Source organism: Triplophysa dalaica, chromosome 25, assembly GCF_015846415.1.
Source record: "Triplophysa dalaica isolate WHDGS20190420 chromosome 25, ASM1584641v1, whole genome shotgun sequence".
NCBI classification, from domain to species: domain Eukaryota; kingdom Metazoa; phylum Chordata; class Actinopteri; order Cypriniformes; family Nemacheilidae; genus Triplophysa; species Triplophysa dalaica.
This window is the reverse complement of record NC_079566.1, coordinates 13,799,980-13,817,492: the sequence shown is the minus strand read 5'-3', so window position 1 is coordinate 13,817,492 and position 17,513 is coordinate 13,799,980. Positions and strand designations below refer to the sequence as shown.

General features: G+C 36.0%; 1 protein-coding gene across 2 annotated transcripts in view; it reads right to left on the bottom strand.

The window, feature by feature from the left end:
* LOC130415677 (collagen alpha-1(IX) chain-like) overlaps positions 1 to 17,513 on the bottom strand; it is a 28,138-nt gene that overhangs the window by 4,478 nt on the left and 6,147 nt on the right. Inside the window, exons 3-31 of one of the 2 annotated variants that reach the window (XM_056741540.1) lie at positions 17,398 to 17,469; positions 16,386 to 16,515; positions 13,391 to 13,787; positions 12,072 to 12,152; positions 10,089 to 10,106; positions 9,413 to 9,505; positions 8,508 to 8,543; positions 7,769 to 7,840; positions 7,521 to 7,565; positions 7,203 to 7,238; positions 7,027 to 7,050; positions 6,872 to 6,925; positions 6,717 to 6,788; positions 5,379 to 5,420; positions 4,894 to 4,950; positions 4,735 to 4,788; positions 4,575 to 4,628; positions 4,427 to 4,480; positions 3,360 to 3,413; positions 2,814 to 2,867; positions 2,658 to 2,711; positions 2,441 to 2,494; positions 1,728 to 1,781; positions 1,511 to 1,555; positions 1,366 to 1,419; positions 1,228 to 1,281; positions 1,031 to 1,084; positions 424 to 495; positions 303 to 338 (exon numbers count right to left, since the gene is read on the bottom strand). In XM_056741540.1, the coding sequence (XP_056597518.1) occupies positions 303 to 338; positions 424 to 495; positions 1,031 to 1,084; positions 1,228 to 1,281; positions 1,366 to 1,419; positions 1,511 to 1,555; positions 1,728 to 1,781; positions 2,441 to 2,494; positions 2,658 to 2,711; positions 2,814 to 2,867; positions 3,360 to 3,413; positions 4,427 to 4,480; positions 4,575 to 4,628; positions 4,735 to 4,788; positions 4,894 to 4,950; positions 5,379 to 5,420; positions 6,717 to 6,788; positions 6,872 to 6,925; positions 7,027 to 7,050; positions 7,203 to 7,238; positions 7,521 to 7,565; positions 7,769 to 7,840; positions 8,508 to 8,543; positions 9,413 to 9,505; positions 10,089 to 10,106; positions 12,072 to 12,152; positions 13,391 to 13,787; positions 16,386 to 16,515; positions 17,398 to 17,469 (1,976 nt within the window). The remainder of the gene's footprint in view (positions 1 to 302; positions 339 to 423; positions 496 to 1,030; positions 1,085 to 1,227; positions 1,282 to 1,365; positions 1,420 to 1,510; positions 1,556 to 1,727; positions 1,782 to 2,440; positions 2,495 to 2,657; positions 2,712 to 2,813; positions 2,868 to 3,359; positions 3,414 to 4,426; positions 4,481 to 4,574; positions 4,629 to 4,734; positions 4,789 to 4,893; positions 4,951 to 5,378; positions 5,421 to 6,716; positions 6,789 to 6,871; positions 6,926 to 7,026; positions 7,051 to 7,202; positions 7,239 to 7,520; positions 7,566 to 7,768; positions 7,841 to 8,507; positions 8,544 to 9,412; positions 9,506 to 10,088; positions 10,107 to 12,071; positions 12,153 to 13,390; positions 13,788 to 16,385; positions 16,516 to 17,397; positions 17,470 to 17,513) is intronic. The other variant, XM_056741541.1, reaches the window with a different exon arrangement.

The window sequence follows — 17,513 nt, the reverse complement described above, 5'->3', positions numbered from 1 at the left end:
CCAAAATATTGGTCGAGTATGTATAGAACAGAACTTAAATGACAAAAAGCTTGTTTTTTTTTAAGGAGAGTTCATAACCATTGTGACTCCCAAGGCAGTTTACTATAATACGGTCTGTCTAGCATTTGCACTCATTTGATACTCAAGTTTCTCTGTATCATGGTTATCGTCAAAAATTGATGTGACATCGCTAGGTGAAGTTAAAAGACGTAACAGCGTTAAGTACGGTAATCTCATCACTTTTATGTCTTCTCAACATTAAATGTTTGACAGTGTGCTTTGACTGGGACTTTTCAACTTACCATACTTCCTTTAGGACCAACTTCACCTATTGGGCCCTAAGAGAAAAAAAACACAACAGAGAGTGATCAATATTTTCACTGAGGCACAGTTGATTTATGTGTGTAAGGAATGATGGCACACCTGATCTCCTTTATGACCAGTGTGACCCTTGATTCCACGAGGACCCATAAGTCCTTTATCGCCATGATCTCCCTGTAGAAATGTCAGAAATTACAACAAACATCCACTGAGATCCACAATTGACCCAGTTGCCCATCCATGTGTCTCACGCTTTAGATTTGTGTATGCAGCTGTCACATTTGATGGCACTAGACATGTCAATGCATCTGCCATTTTGGAACAGTCAACATTTGCTGTCGACACTCAAAGTAAAACTTTAAAGTAAAAACATTGCAGTTTCTGGTTATAAAAACCTTATAGATTTCAGTTCCTGTAGAAATGGAAAGACCTTTCACAGCTAAGAATGTGTTGGCTTGTGTTTTAACTGAATCCTTTTAAACTATGGTAACTTTTAACATCACGGTTAACTTGTTGCATTGTGTTAGTTTAGCTATAATAATGCTTGGGTCTACACAACAGCATGTTACATTTGATGTGTACATATTCGGATAACTTGGTTAACTTGCTATCGAGTCTTCACAGACCGTTCAAATATGGCAGAAGACAAAAGACAATTGAAACAGCCTCTAATGAGACATCTATGTATATATATCTATGTTTTACGCACCTGGATTCCTGGTGGGCCTGCTGGACCAACTGGACCCTGTTTTCCTGTCTCACCCTAAGAAAGAAAAGGATATACTCAAGTTAAACATAATCTTATAACTATAAATCTGAATTCAAAACCAAATAACGAACCGAGTGCTTGAGTTAAATATTTTCGGCCGATATATATACAGTGCATGTGTATGATTGTTTTTTTACATTGGCTCCTTTAGCGCCCGGCATTCCGTCTTCTCCAGCGGGTCCAGTTTCACCCTAAAAGTAAGACATTAACATGAATAGAACCATGGGAGAATATTTACGTATCAGCTTAACAGAGCTTAAAAGAGTAATACGCACATCTTTACCAGGAGGTCCGATTGGACCATTCAGTCCTACATCACCAGTCTCACCCTGAGCAAATGAAGCAATGCGGTTTTAAAAAGTCAAATATTCAGCACAAGTTACTTCAAATGGAAATTATGTTTCTTTATGTAAATTTTACCTTCGGGCCTGAAGGTCCCACAAGTCCTTGTTTTCCTGGCAAACCCTGAGTTTGAAATAATTGTTGCTCAGTCAGCGTGTGGCAGAGATTACAAATGAGAGAAAATATCTGGATTTTGACACTTCAACAACGGCAAGCATAAAAGATATTTAGCTCTTTTAAAGTCATCGGGATAAGGGTCGGTGGATTTCCGTAACACATTCACTCATTCACTTACGGGAATTCCAACAATTCCTCGGAGACCAAGGGCTCCGGGCAGTCCTGGCTCTCCCTGTCAAACAGACGGCAGTATTTGAAGTTTTAATGCAGAAATTGTTCACATTTATCACTTAACATTAACTGATTCTGAACAAATTGTCATCGTTTTTAAAAATGGAACCCCACATTCAAAATGTTTGATTATATACTATAGTAAACCCTAGGGCTGTGCAAAAATATGTATACAGCAAACTATCGCAATGTTTTTTTCACTAAATACCCCATGTGGTCCACAGCAAGTTGTATTTTCAGCTCTATTTTCGTTTCACATTTTTTATTTGAAAAAGTATTGCAACTTATTGCAATTATGTAGCGTTTCAAAATATTTTGTATTGTGACTTATCGATCATGATATGTATCATATCGCAAGGCCCTTGCCAATACACAGCCCTAATAAACTGTAGTAAAATATCTATATAATACAGTAACTTACCTTAGGAAATATTACATTTATCAATTGACTTTTACTGGAGAAATACTACAGAATACCAAAGTGTACATTATCAAATGTAGCTATTACTATAACAGGGTTTACTACACTTTACTCCAGTTTACTATAATAAATACTGAAGGATACTATAGAGTTTTGTTATGTGGGATGCTTATACTTCAGGTCAACATGTAAAACGTGTTCATTCAGAATTTCCAGAAATAAACATGATCATGACTTACCTTCTCTCCCAGAGCTCCTGTTTCTCCATCAGACCCGTGTTTTCCTGGTTCACCCTACACATAATCACCATCGTCATAAAGAGATTATGAAATCTATCACACGAGTCATGTATTGACTTTTTTTGGGTGGACTCTTCTTTCAAAGGAAGAGACCTTTCGGGTCCCATGTCATTGATTACTATTATAAGGAATATGATGAAAAAACTAGATCACTCACAGCATCACCCTTGGCACCTGTCGCTCCCTTCTCTCCCGATGCTCCGATCACACCCTAAAACACACATTATATTTCTTCAGAACACATTTTACCTTAAAATGGCTTTATTGGCTGTCTTGTAACTGGTAGAGACTGTAAACAGACTCGTAAACTCACTTCATCTCCTTTGGGTCCAGGATGACCTTCTCTGCCCCTGATGCCTTCAACACCCTGTAAAAGAAATCATCATTGCATTAAACCAAATATAAAATGATCTGAACCTATGTGGACACAACTTTTAAATTCAACATCATTGATGTTATGATCTTCATTCATTGAAACTAAATGTTCAGCGAGCACAGATAAGTATAGAGTTTGGATATGGGTAGTGTTCTATGGTGTGACATAGCAAAAACAAACGGTTAGTAATATATTATTTTATATTATTCATATTCTTATTTTGCCTATGGAATAAAATAGCATAAGAAAAATGTATTTTCGTTGTTCTAAGTTTTTGCTGTCACACCAAAGGACACATTTACATGTCAACTAGCCATATCCACATTACAGCATTCATAAAATCCAGCTTTGTATTATGAGCTTTGTTAAACTTCAGTTCTGCTAGGAAAAGTTGTGTCTTTCAGATAAATCTACTGTGCTTTGATGCCAAATTCAGACTGGCGGTATCGGTTCAATAAACTCAATGAATGATTGATCACATACTGGAGATCCTGGTGGTCCGGTTGGTCCTGGGATGCCATTAAAACCCGGAGAACCCTGTAGACAAAAACAGCAGAAAAATGTAATAAACAACAATGTGCTCAAATATATAAGAAATAAAGATCACAGATGAGGTCTTTCTCATTTACTTCTCATAGAGAGTATTTTTTTAAATTCAATTGAATTTTTTTAAAGTTGTGTTTCAATTTAGTACATTTTGGTATTTTTCCAAATGCAGAACTGACAGGGTACGGGCATAACACTGAGCTCAAGACTACAATTTATCATAACAGTTACTAAAAATGAGTCGTCCAAAACTACATTACTGTTGATAGTTTTTGTCTTCTTTGACTAAAACTGAACCAAGTTCCAGATGTAGTCATCCATCATCCCTTCATCTCACCCAATTCCCTGTGCTACAGAAATTTCAAGAATTTTCTGACAGTGATAATTTAAAAATCTTTAAATTATGTGAATTAATTATGTCAGTTTTTGTTTATTTGCAATATACCGATATACCGTGATTAATGATATAAGCTCAAAATGTACTAAAGCTAAATATACACTAAAACATTGATGTCACATGAAAATAAACAAAATTATCACAGCAGAATTTTACGAGAACTAAAAGATTTGTCGAAACAACAATTTGTTACACTGTGTTGTGTTTCAATTTCTATTGTTCTGGAACAATTTTAAGAGGAACATATGAGACTAAGTTGATACTTTAAATGAAGCACAACTGAGAACTCAAATCTCCCAAGTTATAAAAAAGGAACCTCTGAGCAATAACATTTTATTCTTGAGTTGTTGAGTACAAAAATAAAGTTTTGCTATCGAGGTCTTAAAATCTTTTTATTTCTTAACAAAGCGCACACACTCATTTCTCTGCCTTAAAAAAAACGCTCCCACTGCAGTCGAGTTAAATCACTACAGACGGGATTTGGCCGTTTAAACAAACGCAATTATTGTTTCATGTATTGATCTGCACTGAAGTTTATTGCTCTGTAAGCGGTCTTGTGATTTTTTTTCTTGTCGTCTGCCGCAGATAAAGATGTTATATGTCTTACCCGATCTCCCTTATCACCTTGAGCACCTGGAAATCCGATTGCCCCTCTCTGACCCTGCAGGGAAATGATGGAAAATATATGTCATTTGCAAGATGACAAGATACTATCTGCAGGACCTAACAAACCAACAAACAAAAAGATATCTTACATCTTCTCCAGGGCGTCCAGCAGTACCTTGCTCTCCGGATGCCCCTCGATCTCCCTGTTAACATTGCGAATAATTTTTTTTTGGAGATTTGATGTATTATTATTTTGCTCTTTCTATTAAACAACATTTTTTTTGTAATTCTGTTATGTGCAGCCCTTACCTTTTCACCTAGGTTACCTGGAACTCCATCCGCACCTGGAAGACCTCGATGTCCCTGCCAGAACGATTCGATTTAATAATGTCCTCTTTCATTAGAAATGCTTTTGTAGTTTGTACACACTCTAAACAACAGAGACTGTGAGAGAATTTAACGGCTCACCTTCATCCCTGGCAGTCCAGGGAGCCCCTGTGGTCCGGCTGGACATGTTGTCTGACACTGCAAACAAATAAAAAAAAAATATCAGGTCTATTCATCATTAAGTGAAGATGCAGACAAAAACTGAATAAAGTGATGTTACTACATCACATGACACATGCAGAAGACCCAAATACAGTACATTTTTTAAATATTTTTTAAAGAAATCATTCACAAATATGAAAAATTTCTCATAATTCATTCAAAGAGTGAGTAAATTGTATGAATTTTATGATTTTGAAGCATACTTTTAAGATCAGGGACCACAACAGAAACTGCAGTAATGTTGAATCTTTTTTGATTTGAGCCACAGTAAGAACTCAATTTATCCATTTTTTCCTTAAGATGTTGGCCTTTGATGTCAAGGAGATGTGTTTCATGAATATGGATCTTCAGGTTCTGTGTGTCCTTTGAAACATGATTATTATTGAAATCTAACAAGCACTCACAGTTTCTCCACTCCCCTCTGGATTCCCAGCACCTGGCGGCCCCTATGAAGAGCAGATGACAGTAGGTTAGATTCAACAAAGCACCTTATCAAATATTACAGCACTTGGACCAGATCTGTGGAAAAGCTCTAAGCCGTACAGTAAAGGTTAACCGCAAGAACACGATGAATCAAAAATGAATTAAAGGGATATTTCACAGGCCAAGCTAAATTCTCCCATGTTTTACTGTCAAGGCATCCTGACTGAATATGACATTCTTCTTGAAGAATAACGCACTATGAGTTTTAATCCCACATATCATTTTGCTTCCAAGCAGTACAATGTGAATGGGTGTCGACTTTTTGATGCTCCAAAAAGTGCATCCATCGATCAAAGAACTGCTCGACACAGCTCTGAGGTCTTAACAAAGGTTTTCTGAAGTGAATCGATGTGTTTGTTTAAGAAACATATCTATATTGACAGTGCTTTTGACATTGATGTCTAGCTTTCTTTATTCCTCGGCTGCACTTGAACCTGAGGCTTGTTTTTCCGGCAAATGACAGTGACGAAAGCTCCCGCGCAGAGAAGACGGTCTCCTATTGGAACAAAACGTTGTGTTCGTAACCGGAACTTATGAAGCCTGCGTCATTTGCCAGAAAGACAAGCCTCAGGTTCACACGTTAACATTAATAGCGCTGTCAATATGGATGTTTCTGTTATGCATCGATTTGCCTCAGAAGACCTTTGTTAAGAAGTCAGATCTGTGTCGAGACGTTCTTTGATTGATGGTTATACTTTTTGGAGCTTCAAAAAGTCAACGCCCATTCACTCCCATTCTTCTGCTTGGAAGCAAAATGATACGTGGTATTATAACTCCGACTGCATTTTTATTCAAGAAGAAAGTCAAATTCATTCAGAATGCCTTGAGGGTGAGAAAAACATGGAGAAATTTTGTTTTGCCTCCGGAGTATCCCTTTAATAGACATTTTGAAAACCCAATAAAATAAACAAAGTATAGTTTTAGGGACAATGTCAGAGTAGAGTTAAATGTCTTTAATTTATCTCCTTATTTCAAAATCCAATTAGTTTAAAACAAAAACGAAAAACTGTGAAGCTCAAATCATCACATGGAGTCTTTAAATGCAATGCTTTGCTTATGCAGTATAAAGTACACATATTTCTGTTAATAAAAGTATAACAATAATTGTTTGCTATTAAAAAAATGGATTTAATGCTGAAATTGAAGATTTATAGTTGAATTCGGTGTTCACATGCTAGCAATATTTTTTTTCATTATGTTTAATGATTTAAATTGTGCTTTTTAAATTTGACTGTGTAATTGATGGGAGCAGGTCTTACGGCTGGTCCTGGAGGTCCGGGTGGGCCTGGAGGTCCTGAGAGGCCAAGACCTCCTCTTGGTCCAGGGGCACCCTGTAAAACCAAAATCATTATGTATATGATGAGCGATGAGCAACCTGAAAACTCAAAGAAAGGTACACAGAAAGTAATCCGACCTCTGGTCCGATGTTTCCCTCATCTCCTGGAGTACCAGGCTTTCCCGGGGGTCCCTTTATCGGCACAAAACAGCGTTACAAATGTGTACTTCTACATTTAAATATAAGAATTGTTACATTTACACACGTTCAGTGATTGTGAACATGATACATACTGGTGGTCCGACAGTTTCTGGTCCCTAGAAAAGCAGATGTAAAAATAAGTTGAGCCTTCATAACACAAAGCATAACAGGAGAACATAAAGACACTGCATCAAAGAAAAAAACTTCCAGTAAGCGGTTTGTGTTAACAATGAGCATTGGACACAATGTTTATTTTGACTGAACTCACAGGGGCTCCAGGTGGTCCAGGAAATCCAGGAAGACCCTACCGAAAAATTAAAAACATGTTAAAATGACAGTTTACCCAAAAAATGAACATTCTGTTCCAAACACGTACGGCTTTTTTGTGAATGAAAACAAAGATAAATTAAGATAAATATTTAATGTAGTGAATGACAGTCCCGATTTACAAAACAAATCAAAAAAATTTTTCATTTTTTTATCAAAATTGTGTAAAAAAAAGTAAATACTATATGTTGGAAACAGTAAAAGCGTGACACAACTATTGAACTTAACCTAAAATAGGGGGTGTTATGAGGTCACTTACTCTTTCTCCGACTGGCCCACGTGGCCCCATGGGTCCCATAGCTCCCTACACATTCACACAAAGAAAATCAATTAACAAAACTGTTTCATTTAGCATAATGAATACAAACATCAAACAAACATAACAGATAAACAAAAGGTCAAGCGAATCTACTTTGATGTGTATATCATTCTACAATATATAATACACTCTCATTATGGTTGTCATTGAGTGTTGAGGTACGGTATAGACAGTGTGTCAATACTTACCACAGATCCCTGTAACCCTGGAAGTCCTCTCTGTCCTGGTAGTCCAATCTCACCCTTCTCTCCTTTACTGCCCTGCAACACACACACACAAACAAACAAACTAACCCGGAGTCTTATCATTCAGCATCACATCCTGCCGTTGCTAAGATACAGCTGAGCACGGTGGCTCTAAGCTAACTTAATTAGGGATGCTGGACTCCCTCAGCTGCTCTCATCCGGAGCAGTATCACATCTGTGCAGTTTCTGACCCGTCTATGACAGATTAGAGAATAAAGCACACTTTTTTTAACCGATACTGACAGGGGCAACAGGAGTGATGGTGTTTCATATGAGTCACAAGAAATGCATTGCCTGATCAAGCAACAGATACTTGCAGTTCTGTTTGGTGACATTGTTTCTTACTGAATTTACTCAAAGTTTTTGTTTAATGCTGTAAAAGATGTATATATTATACCTACACTTATGGTGCATTGCTCTTTATTAAAACGCATGGAGCAGTCCAGGTAAAACTATAAAAACATCTTAATTTTTTATCATAAAACTACCCAAACATGCATGCAACTTGGTATACTTCATAAAATGAACTTAAAGTATACTTATTTTTTTATAAAGGACATTTTTGTATTCTTAATCTGATTAATTATACTTTGTACGTATACATCAGGTGAACGTCTCTGGCCACTGTGTCATGAGTGGGGTCTAAGAAATTTAGAGCATGATATGTTTCGCCAATACTTACCATAGCTCCAGGAGTGCCTGGAGTGCCTGGAACACCCTGGAGAAAAGAAACACTGTGTTAAAACCAATAAGTGTAGGTCAGCGAGACAGGACGGAGGTGATGGCATAAGAACTTCTCTAATGAGCAGCTGCTGGAGATCTAGACAGAAGAATGAATTCATAATGAATCTTCCGGCAGGAGAAGAGGACACCAAACATACGGCGGCTTCTATCTCATTAGCCTGTGTTGAGAACTGAGGTGAAGCTGTTTCAGGAACAGCTCTAATGGAAATTAGCATATGGGTTGAAGAAGGTACAATCTGAAAATCCTGCGAAACCAAAACACATCCTGAAGGTTGGTGACCTGATTTGTTCTATATAACATAATTTATATTATTTTAAAAAAATATTTAAGTTTTAACATTAACATTCACCGTAAAAATCCAATAAAAAAATGTAAACTTTATAGCAGCTGAGGTGGCAGAAAAATACAGTGAAATTACGTTTTTATGCTTTTTTACCATATTTTTAAAAAATGCATAAAAAAGTCAAATTCTGACAGTTTAATGTTTTTTAACAGAGTAGAAAGAAACAAATAATCAGTAATGAGTATTAATAATAATAATACTCAACTGAGAATTATGAAAAAAAAAATTTGAGCGTAAAAAGGGTAGAAAAAAACATTATGTTACACATAAATAATGTCACAATGAATTTATCTGACTTGTTAATTTAAGCAAGAAATATTTATACATTTATTTAAATATTTTTCTATTTCAAGATGACAGCAATAATGGCATGCACTTCACCCTATAGGAAAGATATCGTTTACAAATAATATGCTACCCTTACATCCACCTGTCAAAACCTGCTCGTAACTGGCAGGTCGAATGATTTTTACAATTCATATTGAATTAAAATACATACATCTCTCCCATCCCGACCATCATCTCCCGAGGGTCCACGTGGCCCCTCAGGACCTTCAGGGCCGGGTGGGCCGGGGATAGGCTTGGGGTCCGGCTAAAGAAGGTGAAAGAAGACATCAACACAATGAGTGAAAGTACATGTCAAATGGTTCAAAACTCTATTTATCATTTGCTCTTGCAAACAAAAATCTTAATAAAAGAATCAATCAATAAAAAAGTAAAAGTGCTATTTTTGTCTTTATATTTGTAATTAATTTAACACAATAGGCAGTAGGCAATAAAGAATAACTAGCTCTTAATATATATCTAAAACCACAAAAGAACCAAGTGTTCTGAAAAAAAACTAAATTGCTTTAATAATTGTATTTTCTAATAAGATGGTAAAGTTAAACAGACTTAAGACATTTCAATAAACACTAAATAAAAAAGTATAAAAGAAGTTTACCTTATACTGTTAATAATTGATAGCACATCTTAACTCTTTTAAATTAGCAAGAACAAAATGTTTCATTTTAATGCTTCAGTTCCTCTTTCAAATCATGTTTTGTTTGCAGTAAGTACAGCCGGTAGCCATTTCAGCAACAAAGCATTGTGGCAGATTATTTGCATAAAAATAATAACGATACATTAATTGATTAAAAAAGGGAAACGATTGGTAAATTGAAAAAATCAAATACCTCCTCATTGGCAAACATCTGAAGAAGCAAGAGAAAGAGAATAAAGATTATTGTAGAGTTAGTGAGAACAAAACCCTTCACCAAAAAGCTTTAGAGAAAGTGCACCTGTAGATGGCGCCACAACATGCGGCCCGTGACAGTGCCCCGCCCGGCCTACTCATCCCAAACCAAGCAGAAGCATACATATTGACACTAAAATGTCAAACGATTAGCGGCAAAGTGGCTTGTGAGGTCTTCTGAGGTGACTAGCACTACTGCTAACACGCGAGCATTTGCATTCTGAGTGACTTGACCATCATACTTTAAAGCAGGGCTCCAGAATGTGAACAAAATAATTGCAATACAGCAAGAGCATTTTTAACGAATTCTTGCACATGTGCGACATGCAAAATAGAAATATTCAGCTGTGCGGGTCTCTCGTGCACAATCCATGTCGTCATTGACAAGTTTACACACACAAAACATGAGTCGCTGTTTGCTGTGACGGATGTTTTGAGCGCGTGGACGAACAATTTGATAAATGAGACATTAAAACAAAAAATATTTACATTGCAGGCCCATTTAAAGTGTGACCTTAAATATTTTGCTTGCACTCCAAAATTTTCAGTCAGGGGCTACGGTGCTCCTAGTAAAAAAAGTCTGGAGCCCTGCTTTTAAACCTGTTCTAAACCACACAAAGCTCCAAGCCTTTGTTAAAGCTGTTGATTTCATACACCTTTGTTATACTTTGTTATTTGTTAATTGATTTTCCTGGGTTCCTATTAAAAACACATTTTCAAGCACAATTGTTTCGTTTAGCTCAAACAAGGAATGGGTCAAAAGTAATTTTGAAATATTCATTACGTAAATGTAAAAGCCGTTGCACATTGAGTACGAAATTTGCGTAGGAAATATCTGCACGTTAAAAGATAAAAAAAACGCCTTCAAGTTGTGTCAATGACATTTACACACTGCGCCTGATTTGTAGTCCGTCATAAATGGATGTGGACTGGGTTCCAATTTCTACGTTTTTCGCATCCGTAGCAAGCATTTTGAGAGGCGACAATCCAGAGACATCGCACAAACAAGCGTAAAATACGAAAAAAAACCTATTCGAAAATTTCAGACTGTATGTGCAAAGACCTTAAAAGAGTTAGGGTCTTCAGTTTCGGTGTCTCAGTTCACTTAGCCATAAAATGCCCCAAAAAGTTGGCCTACTCTTTTGTTATGAGACAATAGCAAAGAGTATGCAGGTACTAGGACATACTACGCATCTACCGGATGTGACCTAGACACACATTGTGATGTTAACATCACACTCATCAAAAATACAACTTCAAAAATCATAGAGTTTCATAAAAAGTACTCTAAACTACTCCATCCGTATAGGCTACTTTTAGGATGACAATTTTATCACACTATTGCGATTCGGAACACGTTAATTCTAATTTTAAAATCTATTTGGGACAAATCGGGGGGTGTAATATTGATGAATTGCATCTCGAATGCAAATTACTGTATCTTATGACATCTGTTCAATCTTATTGGTTGAACTGACAACATATTACCTTCATCAACACACAAAATGATTCATTCGTTAAATTGTCTGCTATTATTGCTTCAGGAAGTTCTCATGGTTTGACTTTATTAATTTCATTCATCATTTGAATTTTGTGTTAAAACTAAAATGCTTAATTTTTCAGTCACAAATCAGTTTGAGTAAATTTATGTACAGAAGGGTCAAATAAACCTTAAATGTTGTCCATTTCCTTAACAAAATAACAAATGATATAGAAAAAAATCATGTTTTGAAATTGAACATTTTTGTGTCTTTTTTACATTTTGTGTAAAATATTGAAATACAATCGTAATTGTGAGCCTAGTATCGTTCATTGAATTGCTTAGTGTATCATTACACCCCTGAACTACACGGATAACAAGCGAATTGGGTCGCAGCCTGTGATTGGACAATTTCTCGTACTGTATGGTACATAGCGTGGTTACCTCAGAAACAGGAAGTTCAGTGCAGCTTTCCCTCTGAGATCTCTTTGGATCGCAGTGAATCAGCATCCACTGCAACTCAAACTATACAACACAAAACAAACACACATTAGTGCAGGAGAACATCTTCTTTACTGTCATTACTGTATTCCTTGTTGGCAAAACACGTTTGATATATAATGATATTTAAAACTATATGTGTAAATAACAACCCGTACACAGTTCCCCTGCGGACTGTCCTATCTGTGTTTTACTGTGAGTTGTGATTGGCAGCTCTATCAGATCTGTTTTTATCCACCGCTCTGACAGCAGGTGACATGGTGCTCAGGTTCTGCAGTCTGGCAGTCACACAGACGGATGGTAACACTCATATGAGCGCATGCCGCGGACTGACAGTCACATTTATCACAGGTACAGACTGTAACAGGCTTGAATGGAAGTGATTGACAGGTACAGGGTGGCAGTAACATTGATCACATAAAGCCGGACATCCTATAGACACAGTCCACAGAAAATCAATGCAATGCTTGACTGTGGTCAAAGAAAAGTAACGAATGAACGTTTTACAAAACTGTTAATGTATACAAATCTGCATATCAATATTTTCTTAGAAAAGTCTAAATTAATGTTACTTCAATAATATTTCAATATTATTAAAATAAAGCCTACTCCATGAGATGGAAAAATCTTGAATGAGGTAAGGGAAACTTCAATATTTCCATTATTTCTACTAGACATCAATGAAAATAAATGGTGAGAAAATAACTTTTGCTTTAGTCTCATTTGCGTCACCGATATTTCTCAAGAGCAAATATTACAAGTAATCTCACGTACGTCTCTGTCATTACTGAGCTCAGATTTGTCAAGTCTGCAATCAAAAGTTAATATTATTGAAGATCTAATTATTATAGTAGAAGAGAATTATTAAAGCTTTTATTTTTAGATTTTTTGTTTTTATGTTGCCAATGCAATTTTGATAAATGCATTTTTCATTTCATATAATTAATTTGTTTATAATTTATATTGCTATTTAAGATTAATTAATCTTTATTTTAGTTTTATTTCAGGATTTGTTTATAACTATACTTTTAGTGCTTTAAACTTATTTCAGTTTATTTTTAAGGCAACACTTCAATTTTACCTTAAGATAAGTTTTTCCAATAATTTTTAGGTCAGTATTTTATTAGATTTCAATGAACAGTACAGTTTACGAAGTTTTCAAAATGTTCATTTGGGGATTAAAAAGGTTAGGTTAAGAATTGTTTATGAACAACAAAAAACATTAACATAACTTTTACAAAAGAGACACTGTTGGTTCTTACCACCACAGAGGTGTTGGGGTCAGAATCCAGCCGTCCAATCAGAGTGTCTCCCTCCGTGTTGACGTAGCCTTTCCTCTTGATGGGTTTCTGGTCCACAGGCTGACAGTCGACATACAGGGTCACCAGTTCCTTCTCCACACCAACCATCACCTTGTGCCACTTGGTGTTGAAGAGAACGGACAGACCTGGAAACGTGACGGTCTGGAGGTCTCCTTCCATAGTGGTGAGAAAGAACTCCAGGGCCTGCTGGTCTCCATTGAGACGCATGCCAGCCTGCTTAAAGCCGTCCTCATCCACCACCTGCCAGATGTTCCACACCTTGTTCACAGTGTTCTTTATCATGCGGAAGGTGGACATGAAGGAATATTCGTCGGGGAAGCCCCTCGGAAAGTTCAACCTGGTGTGAAATGAATAGACATGTATTAAATATACACTTTGCTTTTCTAAAAAAATCTTAAATTTCAATAAATCTAAATGTTTAATAATAATCGAGAAATATAATTTCTAAATTAATATAATATAATTCATAGTAATTAATATAACTCAGAATTCATAATTTTTTGCCAAATTATTTTGATAAACATGATGAAATGATTTCTCCTTTTATATACTGTATATATGTATATGCGTACATACATTCATTATTTTTCATATTTATTTGATTTAAATATTACAGTATACATATTCATACACTGAAAAAAAAACATAATTTTACAGATTTTTCCTCAAATCAAAACAGCAATTTTACAAGAAAAACAGGGAAAACATGTTATTTTACAGGAATTTTACCGTTTATTTCTGGCACCTTAGTGTACCCAGCTGCCAGAACATTTTTTACAGTCTATTTTTGAAAGACGCTCAAAAACTGTAAAATTACAGAAAAGGATTGCAAATTTACCCGAAAAATAAGGAGACGCTATTTATTAAATACCCTTATATCCTGTAATTTTACAGTAAAAGTTATTATTTTACGCTATATTCCTGTCACTCATTTTTTACAGTGTAGGTTTGTTGTGGTACAAAAGCAAAAAAAAGTAATTCTGGAAATTTCTAATGAAGTTATCATCCTAAAGCAAGCTTTAGTCTACAGCTCAAAATAGCAATTCCATCTCCATCTTCATTAAGAAAACATCCTGGATTTATAACCACAAAGCATCTTTTTATAGTCTTCCTCTGATTCATGAATAGCAAATGGATCAGAGCCAAGTGGACCTTCATCTTCAAAGCTTTAGCATGTGAGTTGTTTCAAAGAGACGTGTGGGGCATTCATTGAAATGTTAACCAATCAGTCCCTGGGGGCATCTGAGAATCAATCACCTTATCCGGCCGGACACGGACCCTCTCCGGGTGTGATCCCGCGTGACGCTTTACAGGCAGAGACGCTCCGCAGGAGTCTGAAGCTACAGCGCCCTTTAACCAGCTTGTAAATGGATGAAGGCAAAGCCATAAATATGAAGTTTCCTGTTGGCTAGTAAACTTAATGCAGGCCAATCTCACTCTCAAGAATTGACTTTCTCCTTTTTCATTTTTCAGTCTCTGTTTTTTCTCACGTTCTCTGAGGGAAGCTAAAACGGAAATTACAGGTATTTCAAAAACGAACAGATTGGCCATTAGTTAAAGATGAGTTCTTGTAGTTGGCAATCGAACAAAAAAGCTTGGTTGTTTGAAGCAGTATGGACAATCAAAACCGTTGAGTTCAAGCTGGGGTGTTTTTTGTCATAATGCAATCCATGGTTTAGTTCAACATGGACATTATTGTAATCAACATTATTTTAAGTATATACTGTACATGTAACTATTTACCACACTGTATAATTTATTTATTGTATTCATTGAAATGAAATTATCCAAGTACTTTTGAGGCCATTTGAGTGATTTCCTTTTGAATTTGTCAAAAATAAGTGTGTAAAATGAATGACTATTTGAGAATACGGATACAAGACTTTCAGATATCACCATAGCATCTCTGATTGGTTTACAATTCAATATGAACTTCTCAAAAAAATAAATTCAGACATTATTTGTATGTAAGTGAAATCTGCTTTCTCTCCAGGTGGGGTTTGGGCGCGGGGGCTTATCGTTGCGTTTTTCTATAATCATATGGTTTTGTATAATTTACATTGTATACATTCAAATTTCGGGTTTTATTTGTATTTATTAATTTGCCTTCTATTTTGTCCTCAACATATATACATATCTTAAAATATAGAATTTTCCATTGTTTTGTCTCAAGGTGCACACCAGTACTGTTTTTATCTAAAAATCATAATTTATCTATGGCATAGTCTCGGTTTAAGATGAGCCTTTTCTGTTAAAACGTGGCCAAATATTTATAAAGTTTATTTGTTTACAGTACGAAATATAGTGAAACACTATTGAGTGTACTGTATAACACAGCATGAAGTAAAATTATACACACAAAGAAAACATTTTAAAACAAGAAATTATTGTTATTGTGTTAACAGAAAGCATAAATTTGCAACTAGATTTAATCCACATCTGGTTTAACAGCGCATGATATTTGAAGATAACTATGGTTCCCAAGCGCTGAGGTTTAACACAAGTACAAGGACTAATGTGTTTGCAATAAACACACACAAGTTGGGACGAGTCCAGCACATTTCAGTTATGGCTCTTGTAGTTAAAAGACGGTTAGGGATCAAGTATCTCTTTCTCAAACTACAATTTTACAAAAGGTTTGAGAGATAGACAACAGCTGAGCAGAAATGAGAGAGATGTGTTTGGGTATGAGGTGTTCTGTTATGTGTGTGCTTTATTAGAAGTTAACACCTAGAACACCTGAAACCGGATCATCACATATGTCAACATAGTCGTGTGCGTGTGTGTGTGCTCGATATGTTTAGCTCCTGTACTCTTTCTGAATCATGTATTGATTTGAGTGCACTTTTGTGCAGTTGTTGTTCCTCAGGTCAGCACATAGACACATTAACACATTGTCTGTTTTGTGAGTGATGATGATGGGGTTTATTATCACCTGGTTGGAATTTGGAAGTTGGCCTCTCGGTCGAGTCTGTACGCCACCTGCAGGGGAGTCGAACCTTCCACCTTTCGGACACCCCTCATGGGAATGACATCTAACTGAAACTGAGTGATCAGATCGAACCCTGCAACACACAAACACGCTTTTCTGAGCATAACATTCTAACAACAAAGAATTGGATCTGGTTAGAAATATGTTGACCAAACATTTCTGCGTCAGATTAGAAAACGGAACTCTAGTTTGAATGAATTTAATATTGTTTTATATTTCCTGTTACATCTTTTTTATTGTTATTATGGTACGATTATTTTAAAATGGTCCCAAATTATACAAGAACATTCATAAGCATTCCTTTAAGATTGCTCAAAACACGTTATATGTAAATGCAATGCAATACAGTTTTTTTAAGATGCATCTACATACTGGCGCACCAAAAATGTCCACCATGTCTTTCATCAAAACAAGAATCTAGACTGTAGATCTCATTTGAGTCGAGCCTATAAAACATGCTTACTCTCAGTTTCCAGTTTGCAAAGAGCAGCACATGTTTGTCATTTGAGGTTGCACCCTCCGCATTATTGGTTAAAAGCAAAGCAGTCGCAACCAATTAAGATCTTGCTGAGCAAGTGAACCAAAGTTTTATTTGCCTCATTTGAGATCTGAAGATGTCTTAAAACAAGGCAAACGGTGGCTTCAGCATCTTTACTTAATAAAAACAAACAGCTTTGTACCACAGCCGTACAACTGCATACAGCGAACTATTAACATGTTATTTATTGGTAAACAATGTCTTAATGATTTCTGGTGTGTGTTTTTATACGATTCTATGATTATGCAGAAAAAGCAGATTGTAGTGAAATATTTATAGTAATGGTCATTAAAACTGCTCTACAAATAACCATGAGAGCTTTCCACACATACAGTGCGGTATTTGTATACGTATATAATGTATTTTGCATCATGCAACATCAACATTCTTACATGCACACACACACAGTTTTTTTACCTGGAAGGTCATCTTGTCCGTTCCTCATGGGTGGGCACACAGTGTCGCCATCTAATCTGTTCAAATCCAGCTCTGAAAAAAATGAGTAAGTGATATGATTGCACAGTAACTTTCAG